The sequence below is a fragment of the Lathyrus oleraceus genome, chromosome 4, assembly GCF_024323335.1.
Source record: "Lathyrus oleraceus cultivar Zhongwan6 chromosome 4, CAAS_Psat_ZW6_1.0, whole genome shotgun sequence".
Taxonomy (NCBI): domain Eukaryota; kingdom Viridiplantae; phylum Streptophyta; class Magnoliopsida; order Fabales; family Fabaceae; genus Lathyrus; species Lathyrus oleraceus.
This window is the reverse complement of record NC_066582.1, coordinates 15,036,065-15,061,724: the sequence shown is the minus strand read 5'-3', so window position 1 is coordinate 15,061,724 and position 25,660 is coordinate 15,036,065. Positions and strand designations below refer to the sequence as shown.

The 25,660-nt window shown below is 32.6% G+C and overlaps 2 protein-coding genes across 2 annotated transcripts; both read left to right on the top strand.

The window, feature by feature from the left end:
- Positions 1–1,172: 1,172 nt before the first annotated feature.
- LOC127135765 (uncharacterized) lies at positions 1,173–2,039 on the top strand. The gene is made up of 2 exons (XM_051062405.1): positions 1,173–1,782; positions 1,864–2,039. The coding sequence occupies exons 1-2, from the start codon at positions 1,173–1,175 to the stop codon at positions 2,037–2,039; spliced, it is 786 nt and encodes a 261-aa protein (XP_050918362.1).
- Positions 2,040–2,063: 24 nt separating this feature from the next.
- On the top strand, positions 2,064–2,993 carry LOC127135764 (uncharacterized). The gene is made up of 2 exons (XM_051062404.1): positions 2,064–2,219; positions 2,331–2,993. The coding sequence occupies exons 1-2, from the start codon at positions 2,064–2,066 to the stop codon at positions 2,991–2,993; spliced, it is 819 nt and encodes a 272-aa protein (XP_050918361.1).
- Positions 2,994–25,660: the final 22,667 nt, after the last annotated feature.

Sequence of the window (25,660 nt, the reverse complement as noted above, 5' to 3'; positions counted from 1 at the left end):
TAACCCGTATGTTGCATGGTGTAAAGGCTAGCATACTTCCAAGAAACAGCCGGCTAGGCATGCCGCTTTAGGTGTGGACACTTTTGAGGAGATGGTTTTGGATGACCTAATTTTAATGTGGAAATTCATCTTGCATCACCAAGCTTGATTTTTAATGTATTGATTTCATCGATTTAATGTGGACCTAATTACCTAACTGATTACGGCTATTTAATTAATTGTTAAAATATGGACTTTAAATAAATAATATCGGACCTCTCTCTTTGTTACCCCCCGATTACGTAATACGGTCATGTCCCGCGAATATGGGGATACCCTTAGCAAAGACCCTTCGGTTAAATCATCATAAGATAAATCATGGTCCCTCGGATGTTGCCTTCGAAATTACGATTTTATCCCTCGATGACCCTTCGGTGTAGCCTACGGTTAAATGATGATAGTCCCTTCGAATGCTAAGGTATCCTCATAACTGTTGTCTTCAATGACCAATCAATGACCCTACGATGACCCTTCTACATCCAAAGGATAAAACTACTTACTTCTCAATAGTAGGGCCAGTTTTACCCTCACAAGGATAGGAAATGACGGTAAAGACCTCGGACAGGTATAACCCTTAATTGCTCATTCATAACCTAAAATATTTTTCCCACCTTACACATTTCAAACATCTTTTTTTGGAAAATCACCACTTAGCATACATCCGTACTAGGATCATTGCTGAGTTATATTTTTCTAAATAACTTTCAAATCCAAATGAGATAACCACTTTGTATACATTCATGCAAGAATCATTACAAAGTTAAATTCTCCTTTTCAAGACATTTCCTACACATTTCTCAACCACCTTTTTCAAACTAGCAAAACATAAATGATTGAGCAATTAAGAGCCCATGGATAACCATGGATACAGAGGGTGCTAACACCTTCCCTTTGTATAACGTACCTCCCGAACCTAAGAATCTAAATTAAGGTCTTTCCTGTCCTTTTCCACCTTTCCTTATGGGATAAAAGAAAAGTCGGTGGCGACTCTTGCTAACCGCGACATTGCGATTAAAACCACAAAAAAGTCCAGTTCACCGTATGACAGCAAGCATCCTCTCAGAGAAACTTTTCATTTCGTCTCTAAGATACTCATCATATCTCAACAATCCAACTCTTCTCCTTCCAAGAACATGCCTTGTTCTCCTAGCGCTGAACCAAACAACCCTAACAGAGAAGATCCTGTTGCTGACTCTGCGAATACCCCACATGCAAGAAGACCTAAAGAAACTGTATCAGGCTTCTCCTCAGCCATCGCTCTTGAGGAACGAACCAAAGAAGGTTCCAGGTATGTTCACAATGCCATTGCCACTATGGCGAATGGAATACTGTCTGGAAATCATAAGGTCCTTGGGGTTTCCATTCCCTTAAACACTATTGAACCTGATAGTGTTGCTTATCAAGAAAATACTGAGTCTTTAGGAAAGAATATCTCTGATGATGTTGAGCAAACTGATGCTTATAAGGAGTCAAATGTTGACAAACCCTTAGATAATGTGGCTGGTGAGGAAGTTCATGTCACTCATGATGTCAGTGACAACCCTAACTGTGAGGATGAAACAGTAGACGTGGAGGAATTTTCTGATAATGAGTTGTTGTCCTCAGTCCTCCCTAGCATAGCCAAAAGGGTTAGGACTAGGAGAGAAAAGAAAACTGTGGCTCAAAGGTCCCCCGGAAAGAAGATTGATGTTCCAACCTCTTCCAAGACAAAGGTGGCAGTTGAGAGTTCCCTCAAGAGGAAAGGTCATGGTCCAAACAAATCTTGGAGCAAAGTGGTGCCCAAGAAAAAGAAGACCAAGTTTGTTGTTGTTGAGTCTGACACAGATGTTCCGTGTAATGTCTCTGACACTCTGTCAAAGAAGAAGCCAACCACTAGCAAGCTTGCAGCTAGTGTCCCTGAAGTACCAAATGACAACATATCTTTTCATTTTGCTTCAAGTGTAAATAGGTGGAAATATGTTTATCAGAAGAGGCTGGCTTTGGAAAGGGAATTAGCTTAGAATGTCCTAGACTGTAAGGATATTATGGACCTTATTCAAGAGGCTGGTTTAATGAAGACTGTGACTCAGTTCTCAAAGTGCTATGAGATGTTGGTAAAGGAATTTATTGTTAATTTGTCTGAAGAATATGCTGATGGCAAGTCTAAGGAATTCAGGAAAGTGTATGTGAGAGGCAAGTGTGTAAATTTCTCTCCTTCAGTGATCAACAAGTATTTGGGAAGGCCTGATGAAGCTTAACCTGAGCTTGAGGTGACTGAAAACAAAATCTGTCAAGTCATCACTGCTAATCAGGTAAGGAAGTGGCCTCTCAAAGGAAAATTGGTGGCAAGTAAACTGAGTGTCAAGTATGCAATGTTGCACAAGATTGGAGCTGCTAACTGGGTGCCCACCAATCATAAATCTACAGTTGCTGTAATGCTTGGAAAGTTTATATATGCTATTGGAACCAAAGCCAAATTTGACTATGGCTCCTATATTTTTGATCAAACTTTGAAGCATGCAGGAAGCTTCAGTGTGAAGGGTCCTATAGCCTTTCCTTCTCTCATCTGTGGTATTGTTTTGAATCAGTTTCCAAACATCTTAACTGAGAATGATTCTGTGAAGAAAAGAGACAGCCATATGTCGTTCAATCATAAGCCGTTCCTAGGTACCCATGTCTCTGACATTGTCATGACATCAGGTGAGATATCACGTGTAAGCAATCAACCAGGTAAAGTTGTTGTCATTGCAATGCTCAAAGAAACCTGCAGGGAATTAGAGGCAAGGAAGCTGAAATTGGAAAAATTGATTAGCTCTTTGGAGATGACTGAAGGTGATGTGCTAGCTGATGGTGGAGAATTTGGTGAAGTTGCTGCTGTTGCAGAAGAAGCTGAAAGGCAAGGTGAAGAGGGAGAAGTAGATGCCAGTCCTGATGATGGCACAAATGATGATGCTGACTCTGAGTCAGATGACTAGAACATTTCTTGTGTTTCTGAGAATTGCTTGCATTTTTATTTTTTTTGGTCTGTAATATTAAGTGTTGCTTTGGCAACATTTTTGACAAAAAGGGGGAGTAACACTTGTACCCCAGGACAACAGATTTCTTTGAAGTTGAAGGTCCTCTAAATAAGAGGTTGTATTGTTGTTTGCTCTCTGCTTGATCTTCTCATGTGTTGCTGCTGGTTGAAGTTTAACTTCTATGTTTGCTAAGTGTATTAGCTAATTTGATTCTCTGCTTGGATGTGTGCTTTCTGCTGTTGTGAACTCTGTTGTGATGCCAAGTTGTTTTAGCCAAAAATTTGCCAAAGGGGGAGTTTGTAGATGTTTTTGATTGGCTGCATTTTATGTTAAAACACTTACTGTACTTAGATGTCTTGACTGATGTCATGACATGCTTAGGTAGTATACTGCAGGATTAGCTAATACAGGATTTACTGGTTGTCAAACTGAATTTTATGACATTCATTCATGACAGCATTCTCTGGATGTCAAACTGAATGTTATGACATTCATCCTTGACAGCAGATGCTAAAGTATATGCTAAGTTTTCTGTTATGTTTCAGTATTTATCTCAGGCTGATTTTCAGGAAACTAACAGCTGTGCTAAAATTCATGAAACTAACAGTTGTGCTAAAATTAAGAGACCTAGCATATAGCCTATTTGTTAGCACCCTAATGTGTGGAAATTAGGTTAACTTGCTTAACCTTAATTTTAGGAAATTCAAGTACAAGGCCCAAGTACTGCATTATAAAAGGATGGCAATCCTACTTTCAGCAACTGAGGGATTTGAAGCGTGAAGAATTCAATATATCATTATATATCCTTGTTGTACTTTCATTGTGTCTTGAATTAGGTTTTACTTGTGAGCCAAGCAATTATCACCTAGATGATTGCATTGGACTAGGGTGTTTATTGAGTTGTAATTTTTGTGTCACTCTAAGCTTTTAAGTGTGAGTGTTGTGTTTCTTGATTAAAGATTTTAAGCATAATCAAGAGTTATTTGAAGTATATCTTCACCACTGACTTTAAAATTCTTAATGGTTGTAATCACTGCTTTGATTGAGGAGGAGTGAGTAGGTACTCAGGTCTTAGTTTAGATTGAAATTGCATTGGGTAGGTCTTAAGTGATAGGATTAAACTGGTGGTTTAAGTCCTGAATTAATACCTCTTATAGTGGATTTCCTCCCTGGCTTGGTAGCCCCCCAGAGTAGGTGTGTTTGTCACCGAACTGGGTAAACAATTCTCTGTGTCATTTACTGCTTTTTGCATTTACTTTCTGCATACATCACCTGTCTGTGCAGAATTGGATGTCATAACATCCCGTGTGACATCGATAGTCTGTTACTAGAATTTCAAAGAAGATAGATGACTTTATAAGGGAGAAGGAATTTATGAAGTGCAAATTTGAACATGGAGTATATGTAAGAAGAAGCAAGAGTGAATTGTTTATACTATGTCTCTATGTCGATGACTTATTGATAACAGGTAGCTGCAAGAAGGAGATCAAAGACTTCAAAGGTGATATCAACAAGGAATTCGAAATCTCAGATCTGGGTGACATTTCATATTTCCTTGGCATCGAATTCAACAAGAGTGGTATAGGTTTGATGATGCATCAAAGAAGGTATGCAGGCGAAATACTCAAGAGATTTGAGATGCAAGATTGCAACCTAACTTCGACTCCAACTGAGCCCAAATTACAATTGTCGAAGGATTCAGATGAAGATGATGTCGAGCCAACCCAATATAGAAGACTTATTGGGTCACTTCAATACATTTGTCACATAAGGCCTTACTTAGCATACAGTGTAGGTATGGTGGGTAGATTTATGCAGAAGCCAAGGTATCACATCTAGCAGCGGAGAAGAGGATACTAAGGTATCTAAAAGGAACTCTCGACTATGACATTTTGTTTCCTTCAGCTGATGAAGGAAAATAATGCAAATTAGTCAGATACACCAACTCAAGTTGGTGTAGTGATGTTTGTAACAATCCAATTTTAGTAATTATTTCTTATATTATTATTATTATATTTTATTTTATTTATTTAGAGTGTTAATTAATTAATTGGTTGTTAGGTAGAATAATAATTGATTATATTAATTAATTTGGTGTGTTAATTAATTATTTAGTGGATATGAGATATAATGAATAATTGAATTAATTAACTTGGTGTGCATATTGTGTTAGTTTAATTTAATTGAACTAATTAGAGATATTATAATACTAGGTATTATTGGGCCTATTAATTACATTAGAGGTATCATTATTTAAGCCCAAATAGAATACTAGTATATAAGAGGTGAAGAGAGTGGGGATTAGGATTATTTGATCATTTGACGGCAATAGAGAAAGAGAAGAGGAAAAGTAAGGAGAAGAGGGGAAGAACAAGAGAGGAGCTAGGGTTTCCAGAAAATTGAAGAGGTAAGGGGGAGAATCCTTATTATTATGGGTTAGTATGATTGGGTCAATGGGTAGAAGTATGTTTAGGTTAAAAATCCCTAATTTTGTATGGTTGTTTGGAATTGTTAGTTTTTGATGCATATTCTTGATTGTGGTGATTTAATTGTGTTAAAACTGAAAATTAATGTTATATACTTAGGGTATTGTATGAGTTACAATTTTCTGAACGTTTGGCTTTTTACGGAATCGAAATCGGAGGTCCGAAAGTCCTCCAACGATGAAAAACGCAGAAAATTCTACATTATGTTTTATGTTAACCGGTTGCCCACCGAGCGTTAACCGGTTACTTGCTTAAAAATATGCGCAGGAAATTGATTCTGTTTTATGTTAACCGGTTACCCACCGAGCGTTAACCGGTTACTTGCTTGAAAATCTGCGCAGGAAATTGATTCTGTTTTATGTTAACCGGTTACCCACCGAGCGTTAACCGGTTACTTGCTGTGAAAATGAAAAATTGAGATTTTCAAAGTTGTATTCATTTGAAATGAAATCTAAGTGTGCGCATTTGATAATTAGCCTATATTTGTGAATGATATATTGTTATGAATGTGTATATGTACCATTGGTGGATAATTCATAGAGTTGAATTATGGTGATATGTGGAATGTTAAGATGGTAGAGATGATCTTAATTGCATATGTATTGGTATTTGTAAATTCATTCATGGCATGGTCGGCTTCATAGTGGAAGCGGTGAAACTGTGGGTTCACATAGACGTTGATCCTTAATTGGAAATAGGCGTAGCAGACGTTGATCCTTAATTGGAAATAGACGTAGTGGCTTGGATTCTAGATATTGAATCGGAAAGCGGTGAAACTGTGGGTTCACATAGACGTTGATCCTTAATTGGAAATAGGCGTAGTGGCTTTGATCTTGTCCGGATCGGAAGCGTGGCTTGGATTCTAGATATTGAATCGGAAAGCGGTGAAACGTTTGGTTCACATTGAGGTACCACATGCATAGAGTCACATGTCTTGCATTGAGTCACATTAGAGTTATGAGATAATTGAGTGTATGCAGTATTGTGATTGTTATGTGTGTATGAGATATGGTAATTGAATTTGGTGATGTTTGGATACATAATTTGGCAAAATATGTGATTATGTGATAATTGTAGCTATGTGTATAATTGGGAATATAGTATTGGATTGTAATATTATACTCCCTGAGTTTTATGTGTGCTTGAAACATGTGAAATAAATGTTGGTTAATATTATTTACATGGTTATATGAAGTGTGATGAATTCCTTTAATTGTTGATTTAATCATTGCGCCTTATTATACTTATTCATAATGATTTGAATTCTCACCCTTCTGTTGGAATGTTGCTTTACATGGCAACGTGCAGATAGTCCAGAGTAGTATTGCTGAAGTAAGTGGACGGTAGCTCACTCGAGATTAGCTGGAGAGCTTCGGTGCTTTATTTTAGAGACTAAGTAGTGAGTCAATGCTCTGGTCATGTAACACTGGGTAGATTAGTAGTATTGAACTCATATCTTATTTGGATATGTATCATGTTATTACTTGTGAACATGTTTATTTGAAATTGTTGTCTGAGAGGCCATAGTGCCAAATATTCTGAATATGGTTTTATTTTATCTTGAGGAGATTATTGAGAGATGATCATGGTATGGGACATGGATCATTTTATGAAATGCATGAGTATTCATTATTTTCCGCTGCGAACGCATATTTCTGAATATTCATGATAATTGAAATGTGTTATTTTAAATGACCATGTGTATTGTATATTGATGATGAATGATGTTTGGTTTTTGAAAGCTTTTAGTTTTTGAAAACGTCGATGTGACGCCCTTTTGTTTATATGCGTGCTTATTTACTCTGATTATATGTTAAGTATTTTGGGGTAGAAAAAGGGGTGTTACAATGTTGAGGATCAAAAATCCACAGCGGGCTATGTGTTTATACTAGGTGGTGCACCAATTGCCCTGAGTTCGAGAAAGGAGTCAATATTGGAATTATCATCGTGCGAAGCAGAATACATAACTGCTTCTCTTTGTGCATGTCAAGAAACGTGGATGGTGAATCTGGTCGAAGAGATAACAGTGAAGAGTCATGGAACAATTACCATGAAGATCGATAACATGTCAGTTATCAATCTGACGAAGAATCCGTTAGCACATGGTCGAAATAAGCACATCGAGATAAGGTTCCATTATCTTCGAGAGCAGGTAGCAAATGGGAAGATGAATGTGAAACACTGCAAAACTGAGAATTAGATTGCAGACATCCTAACGAAGGGAGTGCAGGTCGAAGCGTTCAGAAGACTAAGAGATATGATGAATGTAGATAGCTTAGACACAATGAATTAGGTGATGTGTTGAATTGCAATTTCTTGTGTCGAAGTAAGTTGCTCGACAGATCAATGAAGTGTCGAACCACCTAGTGTGTTAAATTGTGTTAGTGTGTCAAAGTGTTGAAGCATGTTGCTTCACACAGAATTTCAACTTAGGCTTATTTTAGTAGCGTTAGTTATTTTGGGCTTTTATAGTTTGGGGTTTTGGCTTAAGGTCCAAGTTAACCTAAATCTATAAATAGAGAGAGTAACATGTATTCTTGTAATGTAGTGAATAGAGTATTCATAATATTATATTCACAGTATTTTGCAGTTGTAAAGTGAATAAGAAGTTTTCCATAATTTATGGGCAGAGAGAAACTCTGTAGAATTTAATTCTTCTCCTTCATCGTTCTTTATATTCTTCCTTTCTCCATTGTTCTTTTCTCTTTATTGCTATTGTGCGGGTGGTAACAATCTTGTTCATCAAGATTAATTGAAAATCTCCATAGATTATGGTGGATTTCCAACAGATCTGTCTCCGCATATACTATTACCTGCATTGGAAAGAAAAATAGGGACAGAAAGTAAAGATATGCATTCCCATCAAAACGTATTAAACAAGATCAACAATTATCAAATCAAATGATTAACATTTGAGGTCATATATATATATATATATATATATATATATATATATATATATATATATATATATATATATATATATATATATATATATATATATATATATATATATATATATATATATTATATATATATATATATATATATATATATATATATATATATATATATATATATATATATATATATATATATATATATATATATATATATATATATATATATATATATATATATATATATATTCAACAAAATTGAATAATATTATTGAATCAAACCAAATGAGTTAAACCATAACCAAATGAGTTAAGCCATAACCAACACATCTTACAATAAAGGCACTATCAAATTGAGTTAAACTATACAACAAATTTAACCAAAACAACATCAGGAAGAATAGTTATTCTCATTCTATAAACATATATACAATTTGGGTAAAACCTAAATAGAGAAATGAAAAAAATAGTTTTAATAAGTGTGCTATTGACAATATAATTTTAAACACGTATGTCATTATCTTCAATACCAATCTTTCAATTTAGTGTTGTTTTCCTCTTAATTAATAGGTTATAGACACAAACGACAATCAAGAAACATGAACAAATTGTTCAAAATGCACATAACTTCCATTTTTGCAATCAAATCAACAGTCAACAGAACACATACACACTGATTTAGTTATTGTATCAACTTGTTATTTTTGTTTAGATTTAAATGAGATAGGTTCTATGTCACTGAGCCCCCTCGTGCATTTTAAGCATAAACAACAACAAAACATTAACAGTCATCTTATTATTAGAGTCTTGATAACAAGTTAAGGAGCCAGAAATTTAAATTTCATCTTGAAACTACAGCTGTAAGCATTTTCCTTATAACAATTAAGCAAATGTTTCCACAATCTAATCAATTGAAATGCACCTAGTCCAATATAGTGAATCTATCACATTCATATTATAGGTTTAAAAATGACTACAAGAGATGATACTACACTATGTGATAACAAGTCAAAATCAAATCAATATAACATATAATTCACAATCTCGCAACATGAACATTGTTATCATGACAATAGATTTGACATCCGAATGAAAAACAAACAAGAATTTACCCATCATAGATACATAAAAGTACATTCACAGTATAGAAAACAAAATACCAGCTCCCGTTCCTCAACCTCCTCAAGGTACTCGCGGATTGTAACAGACGGTCCACCTTCATCATCAAAAGCATCATCCATTTTTACTTTTCAAATTTCAATAACTTCTGAATTCAGAGTTTCACAATTTGTTCCTGAAATACAACACAGAGATAGATGTTTATGAATTGAAGACAAAAGCCGCATGCAGTCTATAAACCAGAGTTTTGAAAATATGGACCGGTTGGTCTGACCGGTTCAACCGAATGACGTCATAAAATAGATCAGCACCGGTTTGAACCGATATAATCTGGACGATCCGTTCAACTAGAAAAATGAACAAAATAATAACCAAATCATATCATAAAACCATGTTCACAAACCACAATATGTAATGATGAATGAAAGTAGGCGCGTTTGTGAATAGTCAAGAGCGAAAACTAAGCTGAACTGAATCTAATGCACATTAAAAAAGGTAGTGAACTGTGAAAGTAGAAGAGAATTTAGTAGAATTGAAATTTGACCTAACTTTGATATGTTGAGGTAACTTCCAGAAGAGGAGCTTCTCTACACTATAACTCCTTTAATCCTGCGAATACAAATAAGAAAATCGTGAATTTAGATTCATAAACAAAGTTGAATAACAAAAATGAGAAGTAACTGAATGATTGTAAACGAAAGAGTAAAAGAAGGGAGAAGTGAAATCATGTACACCATACAAAACAAAATACGAATTATAGAAGTTAAACAGCTAAATTAGGGTTTCATATGAAAATAGGAGCAAGGATGAGAGAATGTGAAGATTGATTGGAAATGGATAGAGGATGATAGATCAATATGATTGGGACAAGATCGAATCTAGAGAAGCACATACGGAGACAGAGACATCGATTAGAGATGCAGACAAGGTCGAACCGAGATGCAGATGATATTGATTGATGCAAATGAGGTTGATTGGAGATGCACACGAGATCGATCGGAGATGAACACGAGGTTGATCAGAGATGCACACGAGATCGATCGGAGATGAACACGAGGTTGATCGGAGATGTTGGAAATTCCCCAAAACCTATGGATAATTTCAATCAATCTTGATGAACAAGATTGTTATCACCCACACAATAGCAATGAAAAGAAAGAACAATGGAGAAAGAAAGAAAGAACGATGAAGGAGAAGAGTAATATAATTCTGCAGAGTTTCTCTCTGCCCACAAACTGTGGAAAACTTCTTATTCACTTTGCAACTGCAAAATACTGTGAATACAATGTTATGAATGCTTTATTCACTTCATTTCAAAAATAAGGATTACTCCCTCTATTTATAAATTTAGGTTAACTTTGACCTCAAGCCAAAGCCAAAAAATATAAAAGCCCAAAATAGCTAACACTACTAAAATAGGCATAAGTCAAAATCCTGTGTGAAGCAACATGCTTCGACACTTCGACACACTAACACAACTTAACACACTAGGTGGTTCGACACTTCCTTGTTCCTGTCGAGCAACATGCTTCGACACAAGAAATTACAATTCAACATACCATTTAATTCATTGTGTCTAAGCTATCTACATTCATCACAGCTCTTAGTCTTCTGAACACTTCGACCTGCACTCCCTTCGTCATGATGTCTGCAATCTGATTCTCAGTTCTACAGTGTTCCACATTCATCTTCTCATCTGCTACCTACTCTCGAAGATAATGGAACCTCATCTCGATGTGCTTGCTTCGACCATGTGCTATCGGATTCTTCGCCAAATTGATAGCTGACATGTTGTGGATCTTCATGGCAATTTCTCCATAATTCTTTGTTGTTATCTCTTCGACCAAATTCACCATCTACGTTGCTTGACATGCACAAAGAGAAACAACTATGTATTCTGCTTCGCATGACGATAATGTCACTACTGATTCCTTTCTCGAATTTCGAGCAACTGGTGCACCACCTAGCATAAACACATAGCCAATTGTGGATTTTTGATCCTCAACATCACTACACCAACTTGAGTCGGTGTATCCCACTAATTTGCATTCTTTTTCTTCATCAGCGGCAGGAAACAAAATTCCATAGTCGAGAGTTTCTTTCAGATACCTTAGTATCCTCTTCGCCGATGATAGATGTGATACATTTGGCTTCTGCATGAACCTACTCACCATACCTACATTGTATATTAAGTCAGATCTTGTATGACAAATGTATCGAAGTGACCCAAAAAGTTTTCTATATTGGGTTGGGTCGACATCATCTTCATCTGAATCTTTTGACAGTTGTAATCTAGGCTCAGTTGGAGTCGAAGTTAGGTTGCAATCTTGCATCCTAAGTCTCTTGAGTATTTCGCCTGCATACCTTCTTTGATGTATCATCAAACCTGTCGCGGCTGGAAAAATGACAGAGTCACCACCATCATTTATTAGTTCCTAAGGAATAGGGAAATAATGATAAAACCTAATGACTAAAGGTAAGAGACTAGGTTCGGGAGTCAGTTAAGTAAGAGGAAGGTGTTAGGCACCCCTTACCTCCATTGTACTCAATGGGATCCTCCTTTAGTTCTAGGGTTAGTGTGTTTCTAAGGAAGATTTGCTTTAATATTTATTAATTATTTATTTATTTATTTATTTACAAATTTTTTTTATTATTTTTATAAGGGAATCCCTAAGAAATATTTTTTATTATTGTACTCGCTAGAGTCTTACAACTCTATGCTTACGTACCCTCAAATGTATTGAAGGATCAGAGCCCCGTAGTTCGTCTTAAAAATGTTGGTTGGTTGGTTGTTTTTATCCCTTAAAAGTTCTCACGCATCGGGGGCGGAGAAGTAATTGATCTTGAAAAATGCTTCAATGCACTAAAGCGGAGGACTTATAGTTTGAGATGAGTTTAGATTGATTTTATCCCTTTTATCCCTTGCAAAAATAGTATTTTAATTTATTTAAGAAAATAAGTTAGGAGTCATAATTAAGTACTAGACATAACCCTTTACCCTGATTTTATCCCCGATTTATCCCTTGACTTATCCCCTTTGATTAATTGCAACAAAAAAATCCCGTTAATTTGATTATAAAAAAAATATTCATAGTGATACTATATATGATTATTCAATATTAAAAGTTTAATTTAGAAACCCCAAAGAACATATCCCTTATCCCCGACTTTAATCCCTGATTTTATCCCTAAGAATTATAAAAGAATTTTATCTCATGTTATCCCCAAGTTATCCAATGATTATCCCATTAATTACAAAAGGAAAATTATAATACTTAAATATTGTATATTGATATGACATATCCCTTATTTATATCCCTTAATTTATCCTTATCCCAATTTCTATCCCCGATTAATATTCCTTGATTTATCCCTTAATCATTTTGCAAAAATATAATATTTTGATTTATTTAAGAAAATAAATTAGTGATTATAATTGAACATTAGACATAATCCATTATCCCGATTTTATCCCTGATTTAACCCTTGAAAACTTTATAGTTTTATCTCATATCTGTATCCTTTTATTTAATTGTAAAAAAAGATAATTTAATTTGGTTAAGAAAATAAGTTAAATTATATGCAATATGATATATCCCTTATTCCGATTTTATCCATAATTCTCATTCCTTAAAACACTATAAATTACCCATAATTTTATCCCATATTATATTCCAAACACATATCCATAAATATGTCTTAATCCTTTAATTAATTAAATGTTTTTTCTTCTAATCATTTAAATAATAGAATGATAAATAAATAAAATATAAAATAAAAATTTGAAATATTGAAAACCATAATTATTAATTTAATCAAACTATTAAGAGTCAACTAATTAAATAAAGCCCAATTTAATAAATAATTATATATAATAATATATTAATTAAATAAATTATGAAAAAGAAACATGGGGTGTATGAGCAAACATGGGGAATGTCTTTTAAAGTTTTAAAATTACGGAAAAGATTAAGTCACTTTGATAACTCTTAATAAGGTTTAACTATAAGGAGAAAATATGATATATATTTGTATTACTTTATAAGAGTAGAAAATCCAAATTAATTTAATAAATTTAATAATTGACCTACTAACCTAAAGTAAAGAAAAAGTTTTTTTTAGTTTTTAATATTTATCATTTTTATTTTTACTTGATTACTTAATGATTCTAGAAAAATAAAAGAGATATAATTTGTTTATTTTTTTCTCATTATATTGATATCCTAAAATTACTTAATCTAAATTATGTTAAAAAGATTATAATGAAAATAAAAAGAGATATGATTTGTTTATGTTTCCTCATTAAATTGATAACCCAAAATTACATAATCTAAATTATACAAAAAAATCTTATTAATTAACCATGATAAATATTAAATCTTTGTATTTATTTATATTTTTTAATAATGATAATTAATCTAAAATATTATTTTTTCTTAAAAAGTTAGAAGGAGTGTACTAATTATTCAGGAATATCAATAGATAAAATGATGGAACCTAATGTTACCCAAGACTCAGACCAAACTAAATTCTAATTAAATTTCAATAAAAAAAACCTAGATGGGGAGTCGCTCCCCCTTTTTCTCTATTTCTGTCTTCTTTTTTTTTACACATAAAAATAATCAAAACAATTTAATATGAGGATTTAGTTGACTTTTCCGATCAGAATGTGCAAATAACAATTAAATAACATAAGAAATTTAATTAAAATAAGAAGAAAAGAAAATAAAAACAAAATGGCAGAATATGTATGTTACCTCTCATTCCCTTTCTCTTTCCCAGGTCAAAATTTGAGAGAAACCAAATGAATAATTTTTTTGTTCTTCCATTAATCATTTCCCATGTTTCAAATTGGAAATTCACTCAACCTGTTAATATAGAATTTGATAAAGTTTCTAACTAGATTAAATTCCAGAGGTACATGAGAACATGATTTGAGAGAGTATATTGAATGAAAAATCTTTATTAATTGTTGTTGATTATTTTTGTACAAAAAAATAAAGGGATGTGAGATAAAAAATTTAAAATAATAGAAGATATTGTAAAAAACTTTAAAAAATGTACATTCAATTAGAAAATATATATTGTATGAAAATGCAATTAAAAAATATATATTCTTAGTGAATGATGAATGTATGGTTGAATGTGAAAAAGGTGTGTAACTTATACAAATAAGAGGTAAAGAAATTTAAAGATAACCATCATATGAACGTCATGTGGTAGTGTAGTAATTGGTTCATATTATTTACAAAAAAAAATTGTAAATTATTAGTAAAAAAACCATTAGTAAATTATAAGAAAAATAAAACTTATATTAGTAGATAATCTAAAAAACGATAAAAATAAAATAAAAGAATAATGAAATAGAAAAATAAACCATTAGATGATCATCATGTGATTTGGAAAAACAAAAAGTAGAAACCAATTTTAACAGGAAAAATTGAGACTTTGTAATCCTCAGTGAGAGAGTTTAATCAAATAATTTTTACAAGGAAAAGTAAAAAAAAAAAGCCATCAGAAATCACCATATGGCTTAGGTAAAATAAAAGAACAAACGAGAGAAAAAAAATTTTATTTAAAAGAAGAATTAAGACTATAAGAAAAGAATTAATTGTGACAGAGTATAATCAATCAAAAATTAGATCTGAAAAAATTGACAAAATACATTGAATCTAGACACTTTTGATATTTTTAATAATTTTTTATTATTTTTGTGAATAAAATGCAAAAAAGTGAAAAAATCAATTTTTAAAAAATATATAAATTAAAAATACGAAAATTAATTAATAAAAGATAAAAAAAAATGCAAATTTTGAATTTTTTGTGATTTTTATAATTAAAACACATAAAAAGGAAAAAATGGGTGAGATGAGATTCAAGCACATGACCTCTCCATTCTAAATTTTTAAAAGTCTTTTTTTCCCAATTAGGCCAATGTATATAGTTGAAATAAAATGAAACCATAATACTAATATTTTAATGAGAGTTAATTATATTAATAATATTAAAACCTCTATAATTTCATCAATTTATACTCTTATTAAGTAAATACTACCCCTAATTAATTGATTTTTTTTAATTTATAAATAATACATATTATCATGATTACTAGTCCTACTAACTTTCTTTAATAGTAATACCCTTTTTAGCATGCTCCTACAAATTATGCCTTTTTTTCGAAAATCTAAATAATAGCCCTAAACTAAAATTAACTCCTAAGAGGACTAAAAAATTAAAATGGTCTCCCTTTGACTTTTTAGGTCACTTGACCAGATGACTGGTATGCTCTGGATGTGTTAGTGTCGGCTGAAAGGTGGTCAAAATTTGGGGTACAACAGTTGCCCCAATTTAATCAGCTTCAAACTGAGAGGATGATGACGTTGAACATTCATCTTCTCATGGTGGAAGATGATTAAATATAGAGAGAGACCCTAATTTTGACCACGTAGTCAGTAGATTCTGGGAATACACAATGATTGGATAATCCTTGATGCTCTAATGGGATCAAGAACAACCTTTGATGGAACCCCAATAATACCCTGGCGATTAATTTCAGTCCATCCGAGTGAAATTTGCATACAATTTCTATGATCACCTGATCATGTTATTGAAATTGGGTAGGACTCTGACGATCCTCCGATCGTTATTTGATAAAACCTTGGTAGAACCCCTAATAAAACTCATGATAAAATCCTTTGCAAAACTCTTGATGAAACCCCTGATACAACTTCTAATGGAACCTCTGATGATAAAACCCTAATGAAACCCTTTGACAAATTCCTGATGGAACCCCTTGATTAATCCCTGATGATCAGTTTCAACCTCTCCGGGTGATATTTGCCTATGATCTTCCGATCATGTCACTGGAGTCGAGTAAGACTTTAGTGATATCACAGTCACTCTGGATGAGACCCCTCTAGTGATACTCTGGTGAAACCCCTTGAGAAAGTTCTGGTAGACCCCCTTGATGGAAAATTTTGATGAAACTTCGAATAGAATCCCTAGATGAAACCCTTTACAAAACCCTTTTGATGAAATCCCTTTATGAAACCCCTTGATAGAAATATGGTGAAATCCCTTCGATAGAACCCCTTGATGATAGTCTTGATAGAACTCCTTGATAGAATCCTTTGATGAAACTTTAGATAGAATTCCTAGATGAAACCCTTGATAAAATTCTTTTGATGAAATCCCTTTATGAAACTCCTTGATAGAAATCTGGTGAAATCCCTTGATAGAACCCCTTGATGAAACTCCTGATAGAACTCTTTGATATAACCCCTGATAGAATTCCTAGATGAAACCTTTGATAAAACTCTTTTGATGAAATCCCTTTATGAAACCTCTTGACAGAAATCTGGTGAAATCCCTTGATAGAACCCCTTGATAGAACTCATGGTAAAAACTCTTTGATGAAACCCTTGGTGGAACCCCTTGAAAATCCCCGGTGTAACCCTTTGATAAAACCATGGTGTATTTGATGGAACATATCCCTTGTATGGGATAATTAATAAGCTGGAGATGTAAGAGGTGAAGACCCGCTCAATAGTTGATAACGATCATTCAGGATGACCGACTACTGGATAGATTTCTTTGACGACTCACGATGAGTGAGTTTGCTGGGAAAGTCCTTTATTAAAAAGGCTCTATGAATATGTTACTTACTGGGGAAGACTGGTGTCACTTAAGATGACTTTCTATTGGGGAATATGCTTCCAAGCAAGGTTCCTTAAGGAGCGCGAGTGCTAGAGAAAGTCCTAAGAAATCCCTGCAAGAATATGGTGAAGGAATTGTATACCATTATGGCATACTAGGGACAGTGCTGCTAATTATTTTCTGCTTGGAGAATGAGTCCCAAGGATACTTGCTGGGGAACTATCCTTAAGACCAATCCACTGGGGTGTACAGCGAGAAAAGAGCTAGGGAGAAGCTTGGACATAGATCTATCACCGATTTAGCTGGGGATTGATCCAGACTCTCACGATGAGTCTTGAGTCTCAGCCTATGTTATGTTATGCATGTTATGTATTGCATGTTTAGAGTTTGTATGGCATAATGCTCCACATTCATAGATATGCTACGCGTGATATGATGTATTAATACGATGATTGATGCATGCAATGTATTAGTCTTGGTCTGCGCCACTGAAGATTAGACCATTTGTAGGTATTGAGTGTCAAGCAAGGTTGGGCTTTTGTGAGATTCCAATCAAAGTTGGGCTTTTAGGGTGAATGCCAAATGAGGTTGGGCTTTTTGGATATAGGTGTCAGGTAAGATTGGGCTTTTTTTGTGGGGCCAAGTAAGATTAGGCTTTTGCAGATGTTAGATTCTTGATATGGGAACATGTTATATGAATGAGATGATACACATGGTTTGATGCTAGAGCGTAGCGATATGATTAATGCATGACAATGATTTGAATGTTTCTACAAGTTCCCCTTTGGTGGGTCGTGGACTATTAAGGCTTGAAGAGGTTGTTCGTGTAACCTGTATATTTTTTTAAAAGGTGGTAGGGTGTTACACTAGCATGGCTTCCCGATACTCATTTCAAACTTAACGATTGTTGATAAATGGCAGAGGTTGTACATGCATCTTGAAAGTATTGAGAGGGATTGTCCCTGCAGTATCCCATAGTTGCCCCAGCCTGTTGGGTATTTGAAGAAATTCACCTCAATATGAATTTGAAGCGATTTAACCATACCATGCACTTGAGACGTCCTACCGTGGTATTATCCTTGGAGAGATTCTTCCTTGACTAGTAGACCCTTGGAATGATATGCCCCCAACGAACCGTTTTTTGGAGCAGTTTCTTTTGATCAAGTCTTGCTGCTGTTTTCCCCATATTGATTAAGCTTTGGAGGGTATTTCCTGAAAAGGAACTTGGATCCCATCATGTTGTAGTATGAATTTGATATGGACTGCCCCAGTATATGAATCTTGAAAATTATGCCCCTGATTATATGACTTTCAGGGTGATCGGTCTTACTGTTCCCCTGAGTTGGTATGCCCCAGTATGAGCTCTTGAAAGGTTCGCCCCTTACCATCACGATCACAAAGGTGATTCAACATCGGTGGGTCAAATCTTGGGACACTTTTCCCCTAGTTAGTATGATCTTTAGATGATTTGCCCATGATTATAAGGATTTTCCCCTGATAGGAAGGATCCTTACGTGACTTACCCCTAATCAGTAATGTCTTGAAGTGGTATGCCCCTGATCAGACATTGTTGATATTTCGTTGGTGCTAAGTATTGACTTGTGAGAAAAATATTCTTTTTTGAAAAGTAATTCTAACATCATGCTCATGCAAGTTTTTGAAATTGAAAATTGTTATAGAAAACAAATATGGTGTATACAGATGATATATGACCAATAGGTTGGCATAAATGAAGATGTGATAGAACAAGATGGTTAGTAACAAACATTCAGAGTCAGTTTAATAATGATTTTACTGAGTATGCTTTCATAGTGAACCTAGATTCAATTAGGACTTTTAAATGTTATAATGTGGCTTGGTTCACGGTTTATGAAACAAAAGATATAAGGTTCAAATTTTAATTTTATCTCACCCCTTCTCCTTGATGTTCTTCATTCCTAAATTCAATTAACTTAACATATGCATTTAGTCTGCAAGAGAATTTTGATAGATAATGATGAAGGTAGATGTAATGATTCAAGCGCTAATGAGATTCTTGAGGTGGTAGTCACCTACTTTCACTTAAAAGCTTGTTTTCATTGTTTTTTTTTTTGTTTTTAATCCCTATTTTTTGCATGGGCCGATTCTTTTGAATTTGTAGTCCATTAGGATGTCCTAACTTTTGCCTAAGTCAACTACTTTTTAGTTTTTTTTGACTCAGCGGCCTTTTTTTAAAAACTTAATGCCCTAACTTTTGCCTAAGTCAAATTTTTAGTTTTTTTTTCTTTTTGACTTAGCGGGCCTTTTTTTTAAAACAACTCTTGTGATTTTTGCTTTTGATTTTGAAAGTTACGACTGCCATGTTAGCTATCGTGAGCTTTGTACTTTCTCAGCTTCCTCGATGTTAGATGATGTATGCGAGGAATAAGATGTGCTTGAACCTATTATCCTTGTGATTAGATGGAATAATTCTCTTGAGATCATAATGCATCGTTGACTTAATTGAAAAACTACCCTGCCCCTGGTTAACATTAAGGGTTTTTTAAATAGAAAAAGAAACACCAACTTCTGGCTCGAGGGGGTTGACTACGGATTATCTTCTTATTTCTCTAGTGTTTAGGGAAGCGAAACAATGTCTTACATCGTCAGCCAGGTCTTACTATTAAAAGCATACGTCAATAAATTCAGGTTATTTTGTTTATATCATTCTCCTTTAAGTTTGTTAATGGTTGAAAAGTGGAACGAAAAAGTGTTGATTTTTTATGATGACATAAGAAAGAGTGAAAACAAATGGATTGATTCAAAAGACGTGCATGCTCGTTTTATTAAAATTACTTTTTAAAAAGTACAAATTTTAGATACAAACAACCCTTAGCAAAAAGAAATTACAACTGGAAATGATAAAGTCTATTGATCCTAGGGATGAGCTTCATTGTTGATCCAATCGGCTTTAGGAGACACCTCTTGAAGTTCTTCCACTTATAAAGATAAGGGGTGACTGTTTACCAATGGACTCCTTTTTTGGCAGTCAATTGCTTGTTATCGATCAGGTCCTGGACTTTATGCTCGCATCGGGCATTCTCGTCATAACTTGTAGGATATGGACGAGGAGGAAGACCGTTCAGTTGTAGTTCCACTAGGGCACCTCTGAGCAAATGCTTCAACAATTGACCATAAGACTTTGGTATAGGGTCCAAGTTCTTTCCAAGCTTCCTTGGTTGTGATTGATGGAGCGTATGAGGCTGCTGCTGAAGTAGATATTGTAGTAGACTTTGTTGAGGCAACATCATCCATGGTCGTTGTATTTAAATCATTGGATAGGTCGTGGCTGACATGGAAAAGGGTTACCTTTTCTATTCAATGTTACTTTCCTTTCTTGAGTTCCACTATAGTTTCTCGATACGTCCTTCAAGTTCGCTCGTTAGTATCAGGATGTATGCTAGCTAGAAAGTTGGAGGAAGGTTGAAAGTGTAAAGGATACACAAATGTATGTGCATGTATGCAAATGCATGAAAATGCATATGTATGCAAACAATATTTTTTAATTTTTAATATTGAAGGTATGCTAAAAGTTTTCTTTTAGATGCAATGCAAGTGTCACATTAGGGTAGTGACAGATAGGAGAACCCACACGGGTTTCGGGATAATGCCAAATATAAGGATGCCTTGTTTAAGAAGGCTCCATATAAATAGGGATAATGATTGGCATGGGAAACCCAAACAATTTCGGGATATGTAAGATAATATGCAAGCATGACCTAATTAAGGGTAGATTCCTTATGATATGTCAGATCTAGGCTTAGACTACCCAATCCCCTCACTTGTAGGATATAAAGTTTTTGTAGGATGATAGCCCTAGAATCATGGATTATACCCTTGTTTTACCATGAGAAGGAGCAAGCCTTCCTACAGTAATCGTTCGGGATAAGTATCGTCTAGGCGGGACCTTAGTAACTACCTTTACACGTTGATAACATAAGGTCACCCTAAATTGTGAGGGTTCTAGAAGAGGTCCCCAGAGTCATGGATCAAACCCAAAGCTCTATCATGAAGAAGTGTTGGCCTTCTCATGACAAACCTTTTGAATTGATCTATTTTGGGTGGAATCGTCATCAAAGACCCTACGGGATGAAAACCCCGGTGGCCGAGACATGACGACCCCTTACTTAAGCTTATATTTTTCCTCGAGCTTAGGTTTTAGCTTCTCATATAGTATCAATCCCAACCAATGATAGTTTAATATAAGAGAGTAATAAAATATAATATAAAATGAATAAATGAGATGTAGTAAAAATAGATAAATAAATAAAATCAAGCAAACCAAGAAAACACACAAAACCCTAAAACCGGAGGTTATGATGGACTCTCTTTAGGGAAAGTATAAGAACTCCCCAGCAGAGTCGCCAGCTGTCGCGGCTGGAAAAATGACAGAGTCGCCACCATCATTTATTCGTTCATAAGGAATAGGGAAATAATGATAAAACCTAATGACTAAGGATGAGAGACTAGGTTCGGGAGTCAGTTAAGTAAGGGGAAGATGTTAGGCACCCCTTACCTCCATTGTATTCAATGGGATCCTCCTTTAGTTCTACGGTTAGTGTGTTTCTAAGGAACATTTGCTTTAATATTTATTAATCATTTAATTATTTATTTATTTACAAATTTGTTTTATTATTTTTATAAGGGAATCCCTAAGAAATATTTTTTATTATTATACTCGCTAGAGTCTTACAACTCTATGCTTACGTACCCTCAAATGTATTGAAGGATCAGAGTCCCGTAGTTCGTCTTAAAAATATCGGTTGGTTGGTTGTTTTTATCCCTTAAAAGTTCCCACGCATCGGAAGCGGAGAAGTAATTGATTTTGAAAAATGTCTCAATGCACTAAAGCGGAGGACTTATAGTTTGAGGTGAGTTTAGATTGATTTTATCCCTTTTATCCCTTGCAAAAATAGTATTTTAATTTATTTAAGAAAATAAGTTATGAATCATAATTAGGTATTAGACATAATCCTTTATCCGGATTTTATCCCCGATTTATCCTTTGACTTATCCCCTTTGATTAATTGCAACAAAAAAATCCCGTTAATTTGGTTATAAAAAAAATATTCATAGTGATACTACATATGATTATTCAATATTAAAAGTTTAATTTAGAAACCCTAAAGAACATATCATTATTTCGGACTTTAATCCCTGATTTTATCTCTAAAAATTGTAAAAGAATTTTATCCCATGTTATCCCCAAGTTATCCAATGATTATCCCATTAATTATAAAAGAAAAGTTATAATACTTAAATATTATATATTTATATGACATATCCCTTATTTATATCCATTGATTTATCCCTATCCCAATTTCTATCCTCGATTTATATTCCTCGATTTATCCCTTAATCATTTTGCAAAAATATAATATTTTGATTTATTTAAGAAAATAAATTAGTGATTATAATTGAACATTAGACATAACCCATTATCCCGATTTTATCCCTGATTTAACCCTTGAAAACTTTATGGTTTTATCCCATATTTGTATCCTTTTATTTAATTGTAAAAAAAGATAATTTGTTTTGGTTAAGAAAATAAGTTAAATTATATGCAATATGATATATTCCTTATTCCGATTTTATCCATAATTTTCACCCCTTAAAACCCTATAAATTACCCATAATTTTATCCCATATTATATTCCAAACAAATATCCATAAATATGTCTTAATCCTTTAATTAATTAAATATTTTTTCTTCTAATCATTTAAATAATAGAATGATAAATAAATAAAATATAAAATAAAAATTTGAAATATTAAAAACCATAAATATTAATTTAATTAAACTATTAAGAGTCAATTAATTAAATAAGGCCCAATTTAATAAATAATTATATATAATTATATATTAATTAAATAAATTATGAAAAAGAAACATGGGGTGTATGAGCAAACATGGGGAATATCTTTTAAAGTTTTAAAATTACGGAAAAGATTAAGTCACTTTGATAACTCTTAATAAGGTTTAACTACAAGGAGAAAATATGATATATATTTGTATTACTTTATAAGAGTAGAAAATCCAAATTAATTTAATAAATTTAATAATTGACCTACTAACCTAAAGTAAAGAAAAAGTTTTTTTTTTAGTTTTTAATATTTATCATTTGTATTTTTACTTGATTACTTAATGATACTAGAAAAATAAAAGAGACATAATTTGTTTATTTTTCTCATTATATTGATAACCCAAAATTACTTAATCTAAATTATGTTAAAAAGATTATAATGAAAATAAAAGAGATATAATTTGTTTATGTTTCCTCATTAAATTGATAACCCAAAATTACCTCATCTAAATTATACAAAAAAATCTTATTAATTAACCATGATAAATGTTAAATCTTTGTATTTATTTATATTTTTTAATAATGATAATTAATATAAAATATTATTTTTTTCTTAAAAAGTTAGAAGGAGTGTACTAATTATTCAGGAATATCAATAGATAAAATGATGGAACCTAATGTTACCCAAGACTCAGACCAAAATAAATCATACTTAAATTTCAATAAAAAAAACTTAGATGGGGAGTCGCTCCCCCTTTTTCTCTATTTCTGCCTTCTTTTTTTACACATAAAAATAATCAACACAATTTAATATGAGGAATTAGTTGGCTTTTCCAATCAGAATATGAAAATAACAATTAAATAACACAAGAAATTTAATTAAAATAAGAAGAAAAGAAAATAAAAACAAAATGGTAGAATATGTACGTTACCTCTCATTCCCTTTCTCTTTCCCATGTAAAAATTGCAGAGAAACCAAATGAACAATTTTTTTGTTCTTCCATTAATCCTTTCCCATGTTTCAAATTGGAAATCCATTCAACCTGTAAATATAGAATTTGATAAAGTTTCTAACTAGATTAAATTCCAGAGGTACAGGAGAACATGATTTGAGAGAGTATATTGAATGAAGAAGCTTTATTAATTGTTGTTGATTATTTTTGTACAAATAAAATAAAGGGATGTGAGATAAAAAAATTTAAAATAATAGAAGATATTGTAAAAAAAATTTAAAAAATATACATTCAATTAGAAAATCTATATTGTAAGAAAATGCAATAAAAAATATATATTCTTAGTGAATGATGAATGTGCCAATATAAAAAAGGTGTGTAACTAATACAAATAAGAGGTAAAAAAATTTAAAGATAACCATCAGATGAACATCATGTGGTAGTGTAGTAATTGATTCATATTATTTACAAAAAAAAAAAGTAAATTATTAGTAAAAAAAACATTAGTAAATTATAAAAAAAAATAAAACTTATATTAGTAGATAATCTAAAAAACGATAAAAACAAAATAAAAGAATAATGAAATAGAAAAAGAAACCATCAGATGATCATCATGTGGTTTGGAAAAATAAAAAGTAAAAACCAATTTTAACAGGAAAAATTGAGACTTTGTAATCCTCGGTGAGAGAGTTTAATCAAATAATTTTTACAAGGAAAAGTAAAAAGAAAAAAGCCATCAGAAATCATCATATGACTTAGGTAAAATAAAAGAACAAACGAGAGAGGAAATTTTTTATTTAAAAGAAGAATTAAGACTATAAAAAAAGTTTGGGACTATGTAAAAAACTCTGTATGAAATTTTCTCTTATTCTCTCTACTTGTTGTCCCTCAAATAATGAGAAAATAAATCCTGTTTATAGGATAAATTAGGTCACTATAAATAGAAAAGAATTAATTGTGAAAAAATTGACAAAATACATTGAATCTGGACACTTTTGACATTTTTTTTTTTAATCATTTTTAACTATTTTTGTGAATAAAATGCAAAAAGAGTGAAAAAATCAATTTTTAAAAAATATATAAATTAAAAATACGAAAATTAATTAATATAAGATAAAAAATGAAAATTTTAAATTTTGTGATTTTTATAATTAAAACACATAAAAACCATTAGTAAATTATAAGAAAAATAAAACTTATATTAGTAGATAATCTAAAAAACGATAAAAACAAAATAAAAGAATAATAAAATAGAAAAACAAACCATCAAATGATCATTATGTGGTTTGGAAAAACAAAAACTAAAAACCAATTTTAACAGGAAAAATTGAGACTTTGTAATCTTGGGTGAGAGAGTTTAATCAAATAATTTTTACAAGAAAAAGTAAAAAGAAAAAACCCATAAGAAATTATCATATGACTTAGGTAAAATAAAAGAACAAACGAGAGAGGAAAAAAATTTATTTAAAAGAATAATTAAGACTATAAAAAAAGTTTGGGACTATGTAAAAAACTCTGTGTGAAATTTTCTCTAATTCTATCTAATTGTTGTCCCATAAATAATGAGAAAATAAATCCTATTTATAGGATAAATTAGGTCACTATAAATAGAAAAGAACTAATTGTGACCGAGTACAACCAATCAAAAATTAGATATGAAAAAATTGATAAAATACATTGAATCTAGAC

Excerpts from the sequence above, each read along its gene's own strand:
- LOC127135765 (XM_051062405.1), top strand. The coding sequence starts at position 1,173 with ATGCCTTGTTCTCCTAGCGCTGAACCAAACAACCCTAACAGAGAAGAT. Across the intron at positions 1,783-1,863 it reads GAGTTCCCTCAAGAGGAAAG|ATGTTCCGTGTAATGTCTCT; the intron begins GTCATGGTCCAA and ends AGTCTGACACAG.
- LOC127135764 (XM_051062404.1), top strand. The coding sequence starts at position 2,064 with ATGGACCTTATTCAAGAGGCTGGTTTAATGAAGACTGTGACTCAGTTC. Across the intron at positions 2,220-2,330 it reads TGTATGTGAGAGGCAAGTGT|GTAAGGAAGTGGCCTCTCAA; the intron begins GTAAATTTCTCT and ends ACTGCTAATCAG.